At 41.4% G+C, this 22,857-nt stretch overlaps 1 protein-coding gene across 5 annotated transcripts in view; it reads right to left on the bottom strand.

The window, feature by feature from the left end:
• The window catches only part of KCNIP1 (potassium voltage-gated channel interacting protein 1), a gene marked incomplete at both ends in the record, with an annotated part of 450,645 nt that overhangs the window by 16,679 nt on the left and 411,109 nt on the right, over positions 1–22,857 (bottom strand). For 4 of the 5 annotated variants that reach the window (XM_082489965.1, XM_082489967.1, XM_082489964.1 and 1 more), the window contains one exon: positions 1,326–1,450. In XM_082489965.1, the coding sequence (XP_082346091.1) occupies positions 1,326–1,450 (125 nt within the window). Of the gene's footprint in view, positions 1–1,325; positions 1,451–9,231; positions 9,265–22,857 lie in introns of all 5 variants that reach the window. The other variant, XM_082489966.1, reaches the window with a different exon arrangement.

Raw genomic sequence — 22,857 nt, 5'->3', positions numbered from 1 at the left:
TAATTAGAAAACTTCACACATGAAATAGCCTCCTACCTGCAGCAGAGGCTGTACAAATACAACATGTGCAACAAACAGAAAAATACAGAAAGCTGAGCCATGCCTTAGCCCGCTTAGGTGAGCGGTGAAATAAAAGATAAAACCACCAGACTCCTTGGAGAAGTCAAGTATACACTGGAGATGTGATTCAACCACATTTCAAGAATCTGTTAAAAAGAAAGGCCCTTCTCGATGTCCAGCAGGTTTCTCTCAACATTGCCTGTATTTAAGTTACCTCAGCTTCTTTTTGGCAAGTTTTTACCCAATAGACTTGACTTTCTCTTTCCAAGAATTTTCAGCATTTCACTGTGAGAGTAGCTGAAATGCTGGAGCTGTCCTGCAAGACAACTTAAAAACCACACTGTGTTTATTAAGCTAGCTCGATACTGATCTATTAATCACCATAAAAATCATCAGCTGGCATGAACCACCTGGGTGACTAAATCCAGACCCTCAGGCAACCATGTAACGAGTATTCATTCTTAAAGGTCCATAAAACATCTGCTCCATGTAGCCTAAAAACTCCCCATTTCTATTTATTATGATGAGTCCCTGTGAGGCAGCAGCGGGTGACCTAGAAGCCGAGGCTCATGGAGCCGCACGCTCCCTGCTACCAGGGAGAATCTGGCAGGAGCGGTGGTTCACAGAGACGAGCACGGTGCTGTTCTGTGCACACAGTCATGCCAGCTGGCATGCTGCCCGCTTTCGCCTAATCTATAGCCTCTCTCATCTCCTCAGTCTTGATAACCCATTTACTTTTGATTTCTTTTTGGCTCCTGCCACTCCAGCCTTATTCCTTACCTTATAGTCCTAATGTGCTCTAGTAACATGCTACTACAAGAGCAAGATTTCTCCAGCTAGAGAAAGGATAAAAAAAAAAAAAAAACCCAAAACCAAAACCCCCTTCCTGGACAGCTAATCACAAGCAAACAGTACTGCTCATATTTGAACATGAGGAACTGACAGCAAGAATTAAATAAGTAATCATAAAAATTATCTTGAAGTGCAGGCACAGTTAAGGAAATTGCAGTGTGCTTACTGACATTTGGAGAACAAATTTAACGAGAATATTACGTGCTAAATATTCGTCCAAGCCCAGTTTTAGGCAGATTACAGTGTCATAAATATTAGATGGAGAGGCAGATTGTGCTCAGTTTGCTATGGTAAGGGAGATCTAGCACAAAAGTCTTAATGTTTAGCAGGGGAATAATACAAAATGCAGCTGAGCAGTTGAGGCTGGTGGGGACGTACGTACTAGACTTGGTTCACTACTGTATTGTTCTTACATTTTTAAATCCTCTGTAAAGCACTTGAAGTTCTCTTTTAGTGAAATTGGTTTGTGCTTCAAGCTGTTCCAGTCCTTCGGGTCTATGGCACACTGTAGTCATTTCTAACTCATCTTCAATTTTATCTGAAAGAAAAGACAGGAAAATATTTATTTTAGTTGTTACCTTTGCTCTATTAACATGATGGATAGGGCAGACCGGATTTCAAGAGCAGTAGACAAAAAAGAAACCACCAACAGAACTGATCCGTATAACTGTTTTCAACTCTTGAAAGCAAAATAAAAGCCGTATGAGTACAGGAATAGCTCACATTTCTTACTGGGCTGCCAATTAGCACCCCCATTCACAAAGCCAAAACGGGCAGTGAGAACAAAAGGGCAGGCAACAGATACTTTGCTCCAAAAGGCAACACCAGGTATTTCTTATCTAAATATTGAAACGGCATGGAGGAATAGGCCTTTCAAAGTACTAGCTTTAAAAAAAGCTGTGCAAATACAAGTGAGAGAGCAGACATGCTTAAGCATATTAGACAATCACATTATCCTGAGGGTAAACAGTGAGGGGAAACTCTTCTGTGTGCTAACCAAAAAGCTTGCTCCAGAGACAGTAAAGGTCATTTTAATCCTAAGAGAAATTCAAATAATGCCCATAGTTGCTGAATCTGGAATAAATCCAGCCTGGATCTGCATGGATTTTTTTGGGAACCAGATAAGCAATAAAAAAAATACTTAGGTTCATTATGTTCAAGAGATCATTCTCCCACAAGGAAGAAAAATACTGGAGACGTATCATATCCTGTAAAACTGTAATCTCACCTGTTTTCTGATGCATAGTTTTGCCTGTCAAGCTCATTTCCCCAGCAGTGTAGGTAAAGCCCAAATATATACAGACGCTTAGTGTACATCAATTTAAGGTTCTTTAAACTTTAAGGACCAGATGCAAGTTTCAGCTGACATGAAAATCCCATCTACATCCAAAATTTGCTTGGCATCAAAGCTAACGCTCTCCTTAGTATCAAAACCACACAAGTTTTCCCCCGTAAAAATGTTTTAGGTTATTGGGCTCAAGTATAATACAGTGATTCCTGCTGAATGGCAAGGATTTCACAAGCGTGCAAGGAAACGGAGTCACTCTGAGGAGAAGAAAGGCATGAATTCAGAGCAGACTGGCTCAGTGAAAGAGCAGACTAGAATAAAGCTATCTTTTCATAAGTTAATTAATTCTGTAGATATATATGAAGGTTATTAAGGGAGGACACACTTAAGTTAGTGATAATGGTTAATTAACATCGGTTCATTGTTTCAGTATTAAGAAATAAGTTTGAAACACTGGTGAATTCAGGATGAGCCATCCTGATCTGGAGTTCCAGTCAGCATCTGTGAGGCTTGAGCAGTGGAAATACATGCCTAAATACTGTTCTCAAGGTCCCTTGCAAGGCAAGGGAATAAAGGTAAGAGACTGTAATTGCATGGCACAGAAGGAGAGTATCGCAGCCATTTATGGTGCAGACAAAATTACTAAACGCTGGCAAGTGGCCAGAAGAGGTCTGAAGGAGACACCTTCTCCACACAAAGGGAATATGAAGAGTCTAGAAATTATAGCTCCTGTTAGAGGAAAGGAGATGAAAAAGGACGTCTGCTACAGGAAAAAGAACAGATAATGTAAAATAAGGGGGGAAAGCCATTTTCTTTGAAAGAGAACACATATCACAAAATGAAGGAATGCAGAAGAAGCAGCTGTAGAGAGAGAGAAACATGGGGAAGAAATTCCTTAAAATGAGGAAAGGAGAATTTGTCGTGGAAAAAAGGAGAGGAATTCCATTTAGAAGGGAGACTCATCACTAATCCATACATTGTGTAGGAAATACCTTTCTGTTTACCTTTGGTTAACCATAAGTTACCTAAAACCCTTTACAAAATGTGTGTAGCCTCAGACTCCTTCCCCTGCATTTCCCTGCTGTCCCCCAACGCAATAAGCAGTTTACATGACCTTGACAGTTGTTTTGTTTTTCCACAGGAAGCCATACATTTTGTGGTGTGCTGTATAGAAGCAAGTTAGGCTCCGAGTCTTCCTCTGCTCTGTAACCAGTTAAACATGCCAAGGTTTTCACTGACATTTCCTATTGATAGTCTCTCTAAAGTTATTTAGAACTTCAGTCAATGTAAAATATGAGTGTAAAATACTGGCCATCTAGTCTTTATATTGCATAATATAATTCAACAGAGAAGAAAAAATAATTTATGCAACCTCACGTAAACGGTGAGGCTAATGAGGGAAGCCAGCCTGTTGGATTAGTCTCATACTTGATTTTATTTACGTTGCTACAATGTGGCTGTTCACATGGTTTCTACCATAGAAAGATCCAGCTGAGAAAAATCATGCTCTTTGCAAAAGCATTTTGATGTCACTATTTTTTTTTTTTTTGTGGGTATTTTATTTGCTGCATACTTCTTAAGCAACCAGTTTTCCAAAACACTTACTGGAATTTGTATCAGTATTCTGAAAACCAAGTAATTAAAGAAAAAGGTCTCACTCATGGAAAACTTGCTCTATAGCTCCACAATAGCTTTAAACAAAATCTACACAACTGCAGCTCAAAACTCTTAATCTTTTGGTTTATCCAGATGTCTTTTATATGAGCAAACCCAAAATTATTGTCCTGGAATTATTTTTTTAAAATATTCTTGAATTACATATTACGTGGTAAACATTGTAATTTAATAATGTTGTATTGTCTTTTAACAATACTAGCCTCATTCAGTGAGCCATTACTTCAAAAGAGTGCAATTAATCTTTTTCAGCTTGTCCTGCAAGAATAGGTTTTTCCAACAATCACTCCACGAGCTTTGGTCCCACAAGGCAGCTATTTCTGTGTTAAAAATAAGACAGATTATTGATGCAGATTTGATTCTATTTCCCATGCTGAGAAACGTGGCTCTTTTCTTTATAATAAACTACAGAAAGGAAATTATGAAAAATTCATCCCTTTCAAAGGGACACTATTTTTTCCTTCTGTTCTCTATTCCAGAACCAGCATTAATCTCTCCCTTTCAACAGTACCTGATGGTTCCCTGTGGGTTAATCCTTTCATCTGCTTCCTCTTCCTTTCCCAAGGGAAGTATTTTGAAAATTAGCAAAAAACAACTGTGAAGCTTTAGATCTGGCCAAGAGGGCACTTGACACGACACCTGACCAACAATTTCCCAGTAAACACCTCTAAAAATGATAGAAATAGTTCCTTCAGGGGAACATGCCCCAGCGCAACAGAACAGTCCTGGGCATTTCTTGGAGCCTCACTGCAGAAACTAAATACGAGAAAGACTTATTAGTTCCTTTTGTCTATCACTTGCCAACAAAGAGCTATCTTCCATGGTGTTTCATGATAATATCTGTTTAAAAAAACCCACCAACTTATTTTAGGAGTAACTACTTCACATTAATATGCCTCACAGATCAAACATTCCCTCCCTTGTGTTCATCAGATATTTACATTTAAACTTTTCTCAGTTGTCATCCCATATTCAAAGATTTCCCTTCAGCAACATTTCTGTTCATCCCTCCCCCCTCCCTGGCGAAAGCCCGCAGTGGGCATAGCGCAGAGCTGGGAGCAGGGGAGAACCTGCAGCTGGAGACCTAAGGACACAAACTGCTCTTCTGTACAAATTGATCATTTCCAACTCTAGTCCCGTCCCGCACCACCCCCCCCCCCCCCCAAGAATTTTTTATCAGTATTTGTTTCCTTTCAGTGCTTTCTCTTAAATCAGGTCTTTTAAACCTTTTTCTTCCATTCTCTGACACCCTATAAATTAACTGCAGTAACCTAAGTGGCAAAAAAGGAGGTTGTCACTTCCTCACCTGCCCTTGCCTTTTATCACGTATATTGTATTTCCTCTTATTTACATTTTCATTATCACACTGGCTCAGTCCCTCCCAGCTCTTCAGGGATGTCACTCTATGAAATATGAGCCCTTGCATTTATAAACGCTGCAATTTTATTAAACTGAAGCTCACTTTATGGTGGTGAGTACAAGCAAAAGCCCATATACAGATACACACATGCAAATCTAAAGTTCTATTAGGAAAGCATGATGTTAAGATACTACATCTAATGTCATGTTCTTCCTCAGTTTTCCCTCATTTACAGCTGCCTGAACACCCCGAGAGATTTTTGAGCGTGGGAAACAGGCACACCACTGGTTTAAAGTTAACTGTCGTCATCTTCAATTTGCAAGTGCAGGAACAGACCTAGGGACTGACTGCAGACACTGCAAGGGATGCGCATGGTCACCTGCTCAGCTCAGGTGACACGTGGGACCAGCCGTAGCAGAGATGATACACAGCTGTCACTTACAGCATCCCTTTCTAGCCATATTTTTATGGCTGCTTTAATAGAAGGGTATGAAGTCTGGGTCTGGTAGAAGCACCTGTGCTAATCTTACTCCAAAGTAGGTTCAAGTTATAATTACTTAATTTTACATTTTTGTGGAAAATATCATCTGTATTTGCTTAGCCCATAGGTTAGACCCACTTTGTATATCAAACAAAATAAACAGTGGCTTCACCTTACAAAGAAAAAGAATCCTGACGCACTTGTATACACATGCATATTTTATGGATTGTTGCTAATGAAAGATATTGTATTTCATTTCTCTGCTGCTTGCTCAAGAGCAGAGAATGAATTTTCATTAGAGTAGATCAATATTTTAGCTGAATACACTTTGGAAATTACTTAATGAGGCTTGGTTTATACATCCTTTCATATTTGTTCTAATTTTACTTTTTGTTATCTTTACAATTTGAAGATTTCCATACTTAGACTGCCTGCAAATGGCCCTGTGTTTCACTGCTGAACAGAATTTGCATTTCTCCAAGCGATAAACTGGTGTAATTTAAGCCTATTCATGTAAAAGCTGTCTTGTACATCTACATGCCTCCAGACAGAATTGTTTCATCACTGAGGAAAACAGATTTTCAACCACAGCTGACTCCACCACAGAAGCTGGCAGAGGGACTCAGTCCTTCCCTAACCCATGATAAAGACAAGAAATCTATCGATATTGAAGGAAAAAGACCTGCTCCAATATTTCACTTTTCCAGATCTTTCCATTCCATTGGAAACAGGCACATTTATCTGCCGTGTTGTGGAAAAAGTTATTTCATTGTCAATTTATCTCAAAAATACACAGGTAGTGTAACGCACATCCAAGACCGCTACACAGCCTGAGGCACTGCCTAAACCCCATTCCTATACGTGCAACGCCCGTCGGAGACCCAGTCAGTAACTTGCCAGCTGTATCAGCAGAGGGCAGATGTGCCCTTGTCAGCACAGAAGTTGAGTCCTAAAATCCTCTGTTGACAGCACATCTTCCCTTTAGCGGCTTATTTCCACGCCAAAACTCCTAAGCAATATTCTTCAGATCAGACAACCCTTTCCTCTTAAGAAGAGCAGATTAAATTGGTCACAGACAATGCCAAAGTCATATTCATATACTATAAAATAGAAGACAATTGTCTGTTAATTACCAGCTGCTTTCTCGGCTCTGGTTTTGAACAGCCATTGGGCCCAAATTTATTAACCCGCCCGTCCTTCCTCTTGCTGGCAGCTGCATCCACACTGGCAACACCTTGCACAAAAGCAGAGGGTTGCTTTCCCTGGGCCAAACTCACTTGGGAAACACAAGAAACATCAAACACCCTTCCCACAGCAGCCCCCTGAAATACTGCAGCATTTCCAGCCCTCCAACCTACGCGCCCTGGCAAACCAGCGATAATGATGTCTCATTCCATCGTTAGGGCTGGCCAAGGACAACCCAAGGCCTAAAACACAGTTTAAAGGGAGGGTGTAAATGATGATTTAATAAAAATGCAAATGACCCTGTCCCCTGCTTCCAAAGGCTGCAAGGTGAAACCGTGTAATGCCAGGCTCCGTGGCTAATGGGAGGATTTTGAAAACATGTTGCTTATAATAAATTCACTTTTTGTTAAAGAAAAAAAATGAAGACGTAAAATACAGCTAATGCGCCCAGTGTTAATTGTAAAACTGACAAGTATTAGATGAAATGGGTAATTTTACAAATACAGCAGAAGGGGATTAAATTATGTGCAAGAATTATTAGACTGCATCTTATTTTTATTAAAAAAACATTAGCTATGTTTTAGGAGCAAGGACCTGAAGAAAAAATTAACTCTAGTTTATCCATGACATCTTTGAAATTAATCTCCAGACAGAATACTTGCTTGGCCTGATCTCGCAGGAAATAGATCCTGCCTGTAGGAAACCAATTGCAAATATTTGAAAATTTCATGAAGAGAAATAACTAAATGCCCCAGTCCATAAATGCTCATTACGGCAGAAAGTTATGGGAACGGGAGTCAGGCGAGAGCTGTATTACTGATGCAGACCCCGCACATTGGCTTCAGCGTTCCCCCCATTGGCGTAAGCGGGAGCTGTAGGAAATACTGCTTTTGTCAAGTCCTTTGAGGTCTCTTATTCCAGATCCCTGGGGCAAAAGCGGCTACCAAGTACAGCTCCGCTATCTGGAACAGCAAAAATATTTCTGTGCAGTTCCGTGTGCTTCCACCAAGACAAAAATCTTTTTTTTGCCGTTAGGCAACCCCATCTGGCAAATATGTACAAATCAACAAGGTTAGCATGGCAGATAACAGAGTCCTGGGGGGTAGTTCCTGCTGACCTTCCCAGAACGACAGCTCAGACAGAACTTAAAAACATCTATCTGCACATCTATGAATCCTAAAAAAGGGTTAAGTAAAACCTGCTCATGGCAAACATCAATAAAAACCAGAACAAAGAAACCCGCTAAGTATCAAATATTAAACACATTTAATTAAACTTGAACAGTCCTTTATTAATATTATTGCCCTTATTATTATTAATAATATTGCCCTTATTATTATTAATATTATTGCCCGGCTGGAGAGATTTCCAAACCAAAGGGACTCTCCACCCAATAAACCAAAAAGGGACTGATGTCTCTTTATCCACTCCCTTTTCCTGAAATGATTTTTTTGACCGCTTCAGGTCCATTTCCTCCACTAAATAAGCAACATCAAATTCATTACACAGTCAAGCTTAGCAAGCTTGTTCTGCCTCTGTGAACCTGCAACACCACCAGTTGCAGAGAAAAGCTACGTGAAAACCCAACACTATAAAACTGAGATTTAATAAACAAATAAAATTTTAAGATTTCTTGGCTAACCCTTGGAATGATCTATGCAAAATGTCATGTATGAGCACTTTTCTCGGCCTCTATACTCCTTCAATTAGTTTCGCAGTTGTACAGAGGGAAGCTAGAACAAGGTTATAGTCTGAAAACAGAGATGTGGGAATAGTCAGAGGCCACGGGTACCTCCAGAATGTCTTTCTGGCACACAACTAAGACCAGGTACAATGATTTGAACATGAACTACACAATGTCAAATTTGACTTTAATTGTTTCTGCAGACACTGTATTAACTCTACTCATCATTAGAAACAGCTTTGCTGTGGCCATTCACAGGGTAGGCGACAGCAGGGTGTCCTTCCAGTGCACTGGACCTTACCTGGGACAGTACTTTCTTTTCAATTTTCCTTGCACATTCCCACCTGTCTGTAGCAACATTTATAAGGGAAGTAACTTGTCAAAACAGGTGGAAAAATCACCGAAAGCTTGCTGGGTGCTTTGCTGCTTTTCCATGGGGATGCTGCAGAAGATGTGCTTTTGGGACAAGCGCTTTCCTCCAAGCAGCTGTTCAAAGGTGAATTTGCAAGCACCTTTAGTTTTGCTTGCTGCCAGCATGGAAAGTGAGGACAAACTCAGCCAGGGGAAACCTGTTTCCTGGCTTAAGAAAACTTTTGCTACAAAAATTATATGACCGATCGATCGAGTCAAACTGGTTTAAATTTTACCTCTCTGATACACGTAAAACCATCGGGCAGGGTCTAGGAAAAAGTAAGAAAAAAAATTAACAAAAACAAAGTGACAACCATACACAGCTTTGTCTTTTGTTAATTTTAAGGTGACACTGGATGTGTTCTGCAAGGGCCATAGGGTCCCCTTTCCCAGCGACAGTAGGATTGTTTCCAGGTGTGTTTTACATAGATTTTTTTTTTATAAATTGCCTCTTTCCTTACCCCAAGGGGCAGGAAAGGAAGTCTGAGCTTGCTGTCCCCTGTGTGACCATGAAACTCAGGGCAGCACGTGAAGGGAAGCATGCACACAGTCATGCACCCATGCAAGCATCCATGCATACAGCAAGACAGCAGTGCAGCAGTTGTCCTAGCAACTCTGGTAAGGGATAAGGAGGACTTTGCATGCAGTTTTTGAGGTCTGCTAGGGGGCAACAAGAGAGGCCTGCAGCCTTCTGCTTCCTCTCCACAGCTTAGCTCTTTGACAGCCTGTAGAAATAAAAAAGTGATTAGAAAGCATGAAGAAGTCTCAAGGTGGTCTGGCAGATTCTAACTGGTGCTCTTTGCAGTCACTTCACTTTGCAACATGGTAATTTTGTACTATCCTCATGTCCCCTGGGAGAAAATTTCATTAGCAAATTAGGTGAAAAGTAACACAAATAAATAAATAATTATTTTAAAGATACGTATATGGCTTCTCATAGCATCAGCTTCTTTTTACTGGGGAACTGGGTAAACAATATGATCTACAATAACCTGCAAGAGGCACAAGAGCTTTGGTCAGAATATTACTACCCTGTGGCTCCTTGACCCTACCTCCAAGCCTGGGCAGCTCCTACCCTCAGTCCATCTGGCATCATCTATTTCCTTTGCTTCCATGTAGTCTGTGCCTTCAGCTGCCCAAACCTTCCTAAACACCCTCTCACCACACCACCAGCTCTACAGCATCTCACCTGCTGCTGCCCGGGAAGCACCTGGTTTCTTCTTAAACAACACCCAGCACATTTTGTCTCACAGCTGGTGCATCTCTATCTCTCCAATGGACATTAGGATCAAGTAGGCACCAAAACTGAGCAATTCTTACTGCTGTGTGTTTCTCTAGGGGTTACAGGAAAAGCAGTGTATGAAGATGTGGTGGGTTGACCCCGGCTGGACGCCTGGTGCCCACCAAAGCCGCTCTGTCACTCCCCTCCCCAGCTGGATAAAGGAGAGAAAATATAATGAAAGGCTTGTGAGTCGAGATAAGGGCAGGGAGAGATCACTCAGCAATTACCATCATGGGCAAAACAGACTGGACTTGGGGAAAATTAATTTAATTAAGATGCAGAGATAATTAACAGATAGCAGGAAGACAATAGATGTGCTGCAAAAAAGGGAAAGATGATCCAATTTTTCTGTATTGGGGAATCTTGTGGGTTATCAAAACTTTAGACTGCAGATAATACCTTCTGGATAGAAACAATGTTTTCTTTTCCTCTTTACAGAGATAGGAAAGAAGCCCTCAAAAAAAAGAGAAATAGAAAAAAAGCTTCTCGTAACAATATGTTTTTCTTCATTGTATGAAAAACTTCACAGAGTCAGCTTTCAAGGGTTCAGTTGCAAATTAATTCCCTTCCAGATTATTAAAATTATATCTAAGAGTTTTTGGTTCACAGTCTCTATTTTTTATTTAACACTGAATTGGTCTTTTTTGAAAAATGGCACTTTTCAATAAGCTCAACAGAAAACTTCTTAATCATCATCTCAAATTCATATGCTTATGTCTGCTTAGCATATTGAATAGTACAAATAGGAGAAACTCCAATGTTATCACCACTTATAAAAATCTCTTCCCAAAACATGCAGAAGCAGTTACTGAGGACTTGATTATTTGTCATCTCTTCCAAGAGGAGTCTTACGATGTTTTTTCTTCCCCCCTAAAACCCCCAGGTTATGGATTACCCTCTGGGCAATGAAACAGAGCAATTTCTGAACAACTACAGATAAATGAAAAGGGATTGGCAGAAAGTCAGTTCATAATTTCTGAGGATTATTTCTAACATGCCAGTGGTTTGTTTACAAACAACAGGTAATGCCATAACCAATCCATGAGGGCTGTGCACAGGGAATGGGACTGCCCACCTGTACCTGACCAGGGTGAGCTGTAACAGAACTGTAGGAGCAAAGCCAATATAAAACTCTACCTAAACCATACAAATCCAGTTGCATTTCTCAACGTAACTTGACTTAAAATATTTTCTTTCCTTCATAGCTTAAAGAAAGATGAAGGAAAATCAAACACACACCTTGCAGGTACCAAAACAGGATGCAGAAAGCAGTGATAGAGAAAAGAAAGATTGAATTTGCAGCCACATAATCCTATTTCAGCAGCTAACAAGATGGCTAGATTTCCCCCGTGACATCTGCATGGCAGCATTTTTTATTTGTGCCCATGCCCAATCTGCTGAAAGTTCAGAAACTTTCTTAACAACAGTGGATTTTATGTTGTTCCAAATGTGCTGGCCAGGAAGTCATTATGCACCCCAACATTAGTGTTTGGCTTTGTTCCTATTATCTGAGAAAATAAACATGGCAGATAGCTAATATTTATTTCAATGCAAAAAACAATCCTGTTGTAGAGCAGAGTTCTGGTACAAGGTAAAAAGAAGGTATTTTCCTTTTTGTCTTTCTTGTAGGAAACCAGAGTACTAGAGTGCTGTAGCGTGCGATGGGACATTGAGCTGGCCAGATATATATCTGCCTCAGTCTCTTGTTTATCAAGAAGGCTTTCAAAATTAGAAGGCATTTTTTTTTAGACTCTAAACCAGACTAATTGTTTGTTTAATAGAGTGAATTTAAAAGAACTCAATAGAATAGATATAAAATGGCTTTATGCAAAAACCCCTCACTGTCAAACATACTGAGAGGATGGGTCCTTAGCTCCAGGATTGTTTTCATCCAGCTCTGTTTTCTCGGTTACAGGAGCCCCAACGCAACCTCCATGCCCTCAGGGAGAAATAAATATGTTTCATAAAGTTAATAGAGCCAGTGGAAAAACTACTGTCCTGCAGTTGTGTCACATCTGTTATGGAGGTGGCAAGTAAATACAACAGGAGCTTCTTTGCCCTTGGCAAGCTCTCGTTAGGTCAGCTAAAAAACTTCCTCAAATTGTGTGATCTGCTGCTTCTCTGAGTAGTTGGGGGGAATAAAATTAAAAAATAAAGATCTCGGTACCTGCCCAGTGGCAGTGGAGGGCAAGCTGCATGCTTGCTGCAGCACTGGAAGCAGTAAAGGCTCCTCTTGCCGCATGCTCCCAGGCAGAACTGCTCCAGCTCCTACACCCCACAGAAAGAAACCTCTTCTTTCTCCACAGACCTGAGCAGCGCTCCCTTCATGTCTGCTGAAGGTACCCCTGGCTGGACATCAAGCTGGACACGACCCCCTGCTTAAACCAGACACCTCTGCCCCACCCCTCCCAACCTGCACAAAGAACCTCTCAGTGTATTTTTGTACACTTCAATCTTACTCACTTTTGAGTGATCTCATGAGTAGCACAGTATGAGCACATTTCATTTCTCAGTGTTACTCCTTACTGTTTAAAAAGTCACATTTCCCTACGTTGTCATAACACAGCAATTTACACCACAAATAAAGCTTCGTGTTACACTACCCACACCAGAAAGTGAGAAGTGTGCTCTTGACTATTCGCATGCTTTGTAAGAAACATTAATACATCACTTAGCATTGAAACAACATACTGAAATGCCACTTGGTAACACAGCAATTCCCAACTGAAAAGAAGCAATAAATGAAAAATATTTACATATTAACTTTTTATATAGTTGAATAATATTTGTACGGTTTGTTAAACAAATATATTTCCTGCAATACATACATTTTACAGGCCATGGAACCTGGCAGCACTTTCCATTTTATTCTATTAACATGCAATTGTGAATACATTCAGCATCACTTCTTCAATTCAACTTCAAACATCTCTGCACAAAAGACAGCTCAGGCTGACATACAGTCACCTTCCCAGAGTAATTCCATTTTGTGTGTTTTCTTTGAGTATTAAAGGCTATCTTCCCCAAGTATATACAATCTTAGGTCAATAGATGGGTATATAACTTGCAGTCTCTCAGGTCAGTGGTATTATGGACACAGCTCTAGGTAGTGTCTAATGAGTCAAGAGATGGGCTCATTCCCAGAATAAAAACCTGAACATCTTCTCCAGCAGCTGGCCAGACTGGGGTGTGCCGAGGGGCACAGACGCCACGTGCAGAGCAGCACACACACACTAAGCACTTTAGGAAAACAGTTTTCAGTGCTGCAAATCATCCACATTGTGCTCAACCTCAAGAGCTCAGGTCCAGGCTGGAGTTAGGGCAAAGGCTCTGCCTAGAGCTGCGTCCAGACTACCACCAACACCGCTTACGTGTTTTGCAATGTTTTCTGCTGTTTTCAAGAAATTCTTGAGCTGCCCTGATGGCAATCCAGGCTTCAGTTTGTATGATTTTTTTTCCCAACCAACAGGAATGAACTGCATGGAAGAGGAGATTCTCTGTCTCAAACACAATTTTACTTCGATAGAGGCCCTGAAAAAGCCTGTCTGAAGAATTAATCCAAGGACAAGCATCCACAATCAATCCCTTTCAATCACTGAGTAGCACTTAAGTCATGGCTACAATTAAACTGTAGGATTGCAACGGGAAACATGATGAAGCCAGCCCCCTCCCCCCCAAAAAAAAAACAAAAACAAACCAAACACCCAAAACCAACCCCAAAACCCAACTCTCTGCTCCTTCTCAGATGCCCTTCAGCAGGAAACCTCAAACCCAGCAAGAAAATCCTCCCGGCACATTAATGGCCTCACAGCATAATTCACAATAACTTATTGCCCTTTAGGGGAATCAAAGAAACAAACATTAGAATACACCGTTCCCCTGAAAGAGAAATTTTGCAGAACTTGCAGTATTTTGTTGGAAACACAAAACAGTTTATGCAAATCAGTTCTTATACCCTTAGCAGGACTTGGACTGCAGAGCTCGGGTATTCAAAAAGAGGAACGGCTAACAAAAACTGCAGCTCAGCCTAAACGCTCTCTTGCTTGATAGCACTGATAGCTTCTTTCAACCTCCTAATCATGATCATCAATAGCATCAGCAGCGTTATTTGCTCACGAGAACGCATTACAACCAGGCAGTGCCATTTCACAGCATTCAACTGCTTATGAATCTATTTCCAGCCCTGCTATAGAAATGAATTATGCCTCAGTAGCTCTCTGGCAGAACAGGAAAGAGTAAAGGCAATTTGTAAAGCCCCATCAGTAAAATGGGAATAGTAATGCTTATACATCCAAACACGCTTTCCCAGCACTCCACACAAGTCCCCTCAACTTCATTAGCACTCAGTTATTGCATCTCCCTTGTTACAAATGGATCTGTCTTTGTACTTCGGTTTTGTGCTATTGCATAAGACAAAGCTCCACTCCAGTTACAGCAAGGACTCTCCCAAGACTTGAATTTTTTCAAGGTTGATATTTAGGCAGTGCTTAAAGTACCGTACTTGCTGCTAAACCACTCTAAGTACTTCAAAGAGCAACCTAAGGAACGCAGCCAAGAGTAACAGAGTGATGAGCCCAAAGGATGACCAAGAGAAAGAACTGATGGCAAGCATGCATTTGATTAAACAAACATAAAAACCAGCAACTCATCTGAAGGAGGTGCACCAGATTCTTTCCCCATATTCCCAGAGCTACTGGCAGTACATGCTGCTGAGCTTCCTTTTGACTCTAGCACTAGCATAACAAATCAGGTTTAATATGGCTGGTGGTGTATGAACAGATCTATACATCTATTGTCTTTTCCAGAAAAGCAGGTAAGAGGCTTCCCAAGCTGGGAAGCAGATACCTTTCATGCCACGCTCCATCACAAGGCTTTATAACAAGAACCATGAATCAGCCATGGGGAAGAGTGTAATCACAGAAGAGAGCTAGACTCAGGGCTGGTACAACAGGGAAAAACCCAGCTAGCAGAGGGTAGAAAGCATTTAGTCTACCTTACCAGCATCTGCCTGAGAATAGCACTCATTCAGAATAGCACACAGGGATCAGATAGGAAACAATACGTAACACGGTCACTAATCTTCTTTCCAAAGACACCACCACCAACTTGTCCTGAGTTGTCTGTAGTATTTCACAGAGCCAAGCTGAATCACCCAGGGTGATTTCCAAAAAAGATGAGCATTCATGATAGAGGCATGTTAATTCTGTGACTAGAGACTTGCTCCTTTTCATGGACTTTTGCCTGCTCAGGCTCTGTAAGAGAGCTCACATTACAGAATTGTTTCTGTGCTTCAAAATAAGGCTCTCTCTAGATCTGGGACAGGTGCTGAACTCCAGCTAGCAAGAATCCTTTGCTGTGCAAACTAGCAGCAGAACTAAAGCCAAGTACCATCCTGTCTGCAGACCAAAAAAAAAAAAAAAAAAAAAAAAAAAAAATCAGTATTCAAAAAAGCTGCACTTCACAGTCTAGCAGTGTGCCCTGGGAATAGCCTTTCAGCATTATTCTCACCTAATCAGCGTTGCTTATTTCTATCAATCTATTCACACTTTGTAAGATTTTCTTCTTGGAAAAGGTGACACATAAGAATGGCCGTGTTGTGTCAGACCAAAAAATTCATCTAACCCAGGGAAGAGAATAAGAACAAGATGAACCCAGAGTGATACTCTCGAGAGCCCCATCCTGGTCTCCAGAAATCTGAGCAAGGTTTCCCAATCCAGAGCTGATGTCTTTGTACCCAAGAAATGCACAGCTCGTTAGTATTTTGAGCCTAGGTACTTTCTTAATATGTACAAGTATAATATAACAAGCTTACCTACTGTAATAAAATGTAATCTGGATAGCACTGAGCATCATCCCAGGGAACAATAATGTTCATGGCTGAGACCTTGATACCACCCAGCTGAGCTCACAGAGGATAATTCCCCTTCAGAGCTTGACTTGATCCTGGTCTCAGTCAGTTATACCAGTGATCCTGAAGTCAGAGCCTTTTTTTTTTTTTTTTTCTTCCCCTTCAAAAAAACAGCTGCCCCTCTGTCAGGAGATTTGCTCTGAGTCACACAGGGAACCTGGGACAAAGCTGAGGTTACTCTGAGACACCTGCTTTCACACCTGGGTAGAGGAAGAAATCCACTGTTAAAGCTCGTAATTTGTAATTTTTTTTTTTTTTTTAAATTGGTCCCGGGTAGAGATGAAGAATAGAAAATGAAAAAAAAATGTTCATGCAAATGCTATTTCCAGAAAAATTATTATCTGGCTAACTGCAGTGAAATGTCCCTTTCCACTGACAGTCTAATAGTTGGAGACATGAGAGAGAGCAGCAGAGGGGCGGCAGCAGCAGAGGGGCAACTCCAGTGAGGGGCACAAAGCCCCACATCCCGACAAACATCAGTTTTGCAGAAGACCCATTTCTTATTAATGGGTAAATAGCCTGGCAGAAAACTCCTACAACAGCTACTCACAGCATTAATCTAATAGCTTAAACATATTACTATACTTCTACTCGGCTAAAGTTTAGATCAGTAATTACTGCTTGGGAAAAAAAAAAAAAAAAAACCAAACAACTGTGGAAGTCTCCCACATATGTTTTAGTAAGGTGCAGAGAAGGCAAATAAAAAATATGGAGGCAGCAATCTCCTCAAAAAAGCAACACCAAGCCACTGGCCTTAAACAGGTTTCCCCAGCCTGGGAAATGCAGGGTGAGCCATGACCAAGGCAAGATTTCAATTCCAAGGCAGCAAGGGAAAGAAAAACCACGGGAATATGTCAAACCATCAAACTGTGATGCTTTTTCTGAAGAAGTATCAGAAGCTCTTCAGAGGGCACCTAATAAATGAAATAATCATAGGAGACTTCTGAATTATAAATGAAGTAACTGAACTTAAATTTCTTTTTTTTTGGAATAGGTTATTCATCAAAAAACCTCTGACGATCCAAGACAATGCATTACAAATAGACTTATTCTCTCTGAGAAGAATTATTGCTGCCAATGTTTTTTTTTCTCATTGAAAAGCAAATCAGACACTTCAACTCCCTGATTTATTACTGCACCGATTTCCATGAACACTGCTTTGCTCTAACTTTGAGTTAGAAAAAGGCTTGTGGAAGAACAATAATCAATGAATATATAATGTGAGGGAATCAAGCAATCAGAAATAGTAATTAGCTCAGTGCCTAATTCAAGGACATGTTATCCTTGGGTTATTATAGGAAAAATAGAATTTTATATTTGTGCATTCAGGCAGGTTTTAACTACTGTCTAAAAACTAAGTTGTTTTCCCCCTCAGAGGTACCTTTTTTTGAACAGGTGGGATTACATACACTTGGCACTGGCTGCAGAACTGACACAGAACCTAAACAGACATTTGGAAGACGAAGGCAAATAGACAACAGTGCAAGGCCAAACACAGTTTAAACTACATAAACCCCTTATAACGGACGCTGTCAATCACATACACCGTGTTTAAGGTCACGATTGCAGGGATCACAAAGCTGCAGCCTCACCTAAGATTTCTTTATTCTGGACTGGGACTTTTCCCCTGAAGAGAAAGCGTGTGTGTATATGTACCTGTGTGCATTATTTTCTCATCGACAGCCTCGCTGCACCTTCCTGGAGGCATCCCTGTGCTCAGTCACTGCAGGCTGCTGGCCGGAGTATCTAAATGCAGCCGCAGATACGAAAGACTGCCGCAGCAGCCTGTGAGTGACGACAGCCGGAGCATGCTGGGTCCATCACCGCCCAAGGGCCAGGTGCTGCTGTGCACTGGTGCTTCCCAGTGGGGGCCCCACGGCCATGAGTGTGCCAAGAGGGGCAGAAGGTCCCTCTCTCTGAGCCACCCTTGAGCGTGTGGGCAGCTTGGGCTGAGCTCCTGAAGTGGGCACTGAAGCTGTTTGGAATTCAGACCGTTTTGCCAGATGTGACTTTTCCAAAGGTGGCATTCCACATTGGGAAAATAAATAAATAAAACGTAGTTGCCATAAAATGGAAATTTTGACTGTGATGTAGAAAACTTCATTTTGGAAAATCTTTCAAGTTTCATTTCTAAGCAATGTTCGCATTTCATTGTAATACAGGCAGAAGCCATCTCCGCCTGCACCATGTTTGCAGTCAGTTTGTCTCAGTCTATTTACAGCGCAGATGTTCTTTGCAGCTTTTTCACTGTTAAATTACCCAGTTACATAAATTTTTACTTCATTATTGGGCAGGCACCTACACTGGAATTCTGCAAAGAAGAAATTTCATGTTGAAGTTCGTTAAAAAAAAATAATTGATCATTATTTCTACTTTGGCCTTAAGTTTCAATTTCTTAAAATCAGTTAGTTTGTTTTTAAAATAAAGCTTTGGTGATTTGTTTTTTTTTTTTTTCTCAACAGAAATATTTATTTTCCCAAGCTGAAAACATGTGTGGGTTCGCTCACATTTTTTTAAAAAAAAAAAAAAAGAGAGAGAAGATTTTGTTTTGTTTATTAACATACATATCATCCTGTTTGGAAACAGCAGTTTGTAAAATAGAATTTGCCATGTAACTATAAGACAATGCTAGCATCACCGGCAGTAGTGAATTTGGGAGCAAGTTTCCTCCTCTAATAGCAGACAGGACAGCTCACCACCATGTCATGGCAATTCACCCGTGCCAAGATTAGAGAAAGTACAAACTGTTTTGGTCCTGGCAGAATTGAGGAGTGAAGCACTGCTATTAAATATGCACGCTACAGATCACATCCAAATAAGACAGTATGACCCAAAAGATTACTTCTTTCCATTTCACAGAACTGGTCTTTCAGTTGAGCAGATTGCTCTGAAATGTGAAGCATAATTAAGCAGAACATAAGTGCCAATAAGGCTCTATCTGCACAGAAGAAACTGCTCAAAAAATATCGTTCCAATACACATCCAGATTTTTCAATGGGACATGAGAAACTTTGCCAAAATCCGTTTGCTCATGTAAAAAGGCTTTCTGCTGAAATACACAGTACGCAACTGCGGGGGAGCTGACAGCATCAAACCTCGGTTACAGCTGTAGGAACAGAGAGCTGGCAGTAGACATAGGTATATTTCTGTAGATAATGTTGTTAGAGGGCAGCACCTACACCTCAAGCATTTAAGTGGATCTGATCTCGGGCAATATATGGAAGCAACCATTAGTGCCTGGAATTCTTGTTCATAAAAAAGAACATTAGCATCCTAATTTCTGGTTTGATAAGAAGCTGAACAAGAAGTGGATCTTCAGAACACTAAAGTAAATGGACAGTGCCTAAACCTCGCTTCTGACACTACTGTTTCTTTAAATACAGCCTACACACTTATGACTCTAAAACAGAGCTGCATTAGTACCCATGTACTCATTCAAATTATTCAACCACATCTTTAACTGTTGTGTTCAAGCATTTTGAATGTAGACAACTATAAATCAGGTACTTGCTTTTATTCAAATGCACCACTGCCCAGGACTGAGGGCATCAGCTCGATGAAACTCTTCATCCAAGTAAATGTTAGGTTCTGACATTAATGAAAAAAAATAAAACCCCACCCAACACACTAGATTCATTGCAGTTAGTAAGACTCCAGTGTGAAAGCAATAATTTTTTCAAGACATGTAACAGAAATTTTATTTCCTTACAAGGAATCCCTTTTCCCTTTCGCCAGGGCTGTGCCTGGCCCGTGGTGACGCTCCCACGAGCAGCCGTTTCAGTCAGCCTGCTCACCGCTAATCCTTCCCCATCATCCCAGTTGCTCTTCGCCCCTCACTTTCCCCTGTGCTCCTACCTCTTCAGAGTTGTACAAGCATCCTCCAGGCTAAAGGCAGGCTGTTTGCTGCTTTAATCATGTCTGAGCTGCTCTACAGAGAAGAAGCGATCCAGAGCAGCTTTGCTCACCCACTCATCCCGAGGACGGTGAGCACGTGCTGGGCTGCTCTGCAAAGCCTCGTTAATCCACAGCCATAGGTACAGGAGACAGCTTCAAATTGGGGGGCCAGAACAATTCTCACTGGAGCATTTTGATCCAGTTTTTAAATGTTCAGAAAATTAGCAGAACACCATTTAAAACATCTCCCCTAGGAAGAAGATGGGAGTTTTCCTAAGATTTACTAAAAACTGATTTCTTTTCAGTAAGAGGTGACACAGTAGCACTCAGGGAAGCAAAAAGAAAGGCTTCGCTGGAAGCTGTTCAATCAGTTCCGGTCTCCCTCCCTTTGCTCAGCAGTCTGCAGTGGGCTGCTGAAACCCTACAGGTACCCATCAAGTGGTCAACATAGCGAGGAGATCCCTTTGGAAGCGCCCTTAGCCACTTGTGCCTTTCAGAATAAGCAAACAGAAATACGTGCACAGTGTGAAGATTTTTGACGTGGGTTTTTATGTCCTACTGAGAAGCACTAAAATTGAGGTGGGTAGGGACACAGGACACAAGACCAGACACATTGGTACCAAGCAGTAAGCAACCTCATAAAACAGGAGCTAAAACCCAAGCCCACCACACATACGGTGACAGACCACTCTGCTATGGTCAATATACCAAATATACCAGCACAATATACCAAAGCAGGGGCAGAACTGAGCTAGAACTCCCTAGGCTCCCCTGCAGGAGCCAAATTGCAAGCAGTTACCAGCCAGCCAGCAAAGCAAACAGGCAGGGAGCTGAAACCCCAGCAGGCAAGGCAGGAAATTTTCAGGAGACAGAAAATAGCGCAATAATTTCCAAAATTTGGCCCAGCTAGTGGTGCTGGAAATCTTAAAAGTTCATTCCTGCTGCAAGAGATTAATACGACACACACAAAGCTTCTTGCTCCCATTTTTCTCTGGCTTTATTCCGCTTCTCCTGGAAGGGCAATAGGGAGTGCCACAAGGCTCAACGCTATGACACACCCTGCTTAGGATGTGTATGCAACCAGCTACACACTTGATGAGTCGCCATCAAGTCAAAATACATAATTATTTAAAACCTTACCATACTAAAGTTAGAAGCTTTACATTCCGCTAATTCATCTGAGGATCTTTCTGCTTCTGAAACATATTAATTTTCAGACTCGAAGGGGAGGGCCATGAGGTTTATGGCTTTCCAGGCTGGGGTCTGGCTTTGATCAACCCCCTAAAAATACTGCCAAATTCAGAGATCTGGTCTGTTTTCAAAATACCACCAACAGAGAGTGATTTGAGGCTAATAAACTTCAGTGCTTGTAAACAGTGGAGCTGTTCTGGTTGACAATGTCTGAGGACTTCTGCCGGCAGAAAACAAATACACAATTGAGCATATGACCAATGCCAGAATGCAGCTTATTAAATTTTCATGCTGAGCCTGATTACTTTCATTTAGCAACACAGATGTGCAACCAGGATGAGGAGATACAGTGCCCATGAGTACTGGGAAATGGCTGGCAATATGAGCAAGATTTGGAAACCAGTCACTTAGAGCAAATGCTGCTCACATGTGCACTTATCAGCTCTTACCAGTGACTTGATTTTAAAAAGCCATGAAAACATGGTAATGTATTAGCTTTCATAATACTGATTCTTCCATTTTGCTTTAAGGAAGTCACATATTAGTCCACAAATGACTGAGAAAAAGACAGGAAAGCATTGCTAAGAACAGTTCTCAAAAAAGGAATTAAAAACACACTCCATATGTGACCAGGATTAAATTAAGATATTTTGCCTGAAATGTCATCAATATATGCTGAGCAACTCTGACCTTTTCTGTAAGAGCAAAATTCTAACACAGCAAGAGGCAAAAGAGACAGGTTTAGATGGACATGCCATCATGGGTAAGATCATCCCACTATTAGCCCAAGAGCATCTCAAATACAGAGCTGCTTATGTACATGAGCCCTTTGGCTCTTTCCCTTTTGCTCTGGGCTCTGACATCAGGATGCCACAGGACCACCAACAAAGAGAGAGGTAACCAAGACCCACAACCTCTGCACTGATGGGAACTTCCAGTTTAGGATCTACCTAGGGAAGCTTGACATGTCTGTGCATGTGCTGCCTCTTATTTATTTTAGGGAGGAAGAAACGTTTAGCTTGAAATAGTTTAACTGAAGCATATGAAGAATAAAGAAGAAAAATTGCCCTTTCTGAATGCTTCAGATTTCATCTTGTAATTTCAATTCCCCTTTTAATCATCTATAAGAAATTTACAAAGCTTTGGCCTAATCCCAGAACAACAAAAAAAAAACAGGAGAGTTAGAGCTTCACACATACAAAGACACATAAAAGGAGCCTCGACAGCTGGAGCCAGCGTGTGCTGCCAGCCTTGCCCCAGCAGCTGGGAGCCCACCCTCCCGTCCTGGCCATACCAGCCCAGAGGTGCAGGGACAGGGCACCTACCCCTCCTGGCCTTAGGGACAGGTCTGGCAGCTTCACCTTTCTCTTCTACTATTTGTGCCTAAAAAACCCCCACCCAGTCTGACAAGTTCTCAGGCAGAGCAGCATGCACGTGCACGGCACTGCAACAGACCCACAAAGAACAGAGCTCAGTGCTGTGGGTTACAGCCACAGCCCCTCATCACCTGCGGGCACCACGAGCGGCTGCTTCACTTCCCAATCCTGCTGCTGGGTGGGATCATGGGCCATTAAGCATTGTGGTCAG

The sequence above is a fragment of the Vanellus vanellus genome (genome assembly GCF_965231255.1).
Source record: "Vanellus vanellus genome assembly, chromosome: 13".
NCBI classification, from domain to species: Eukaryota; Metazoa; Chordata; class Aves; order Charadriiformes; family Charadriidae; genus Vanellus; species Vanellus vanellus.
The sequence above is the reverse complement of the archived record's forward strand: the minus strand, read 5'-3'. Positions and strand labels throughout refer to the sequence as shown.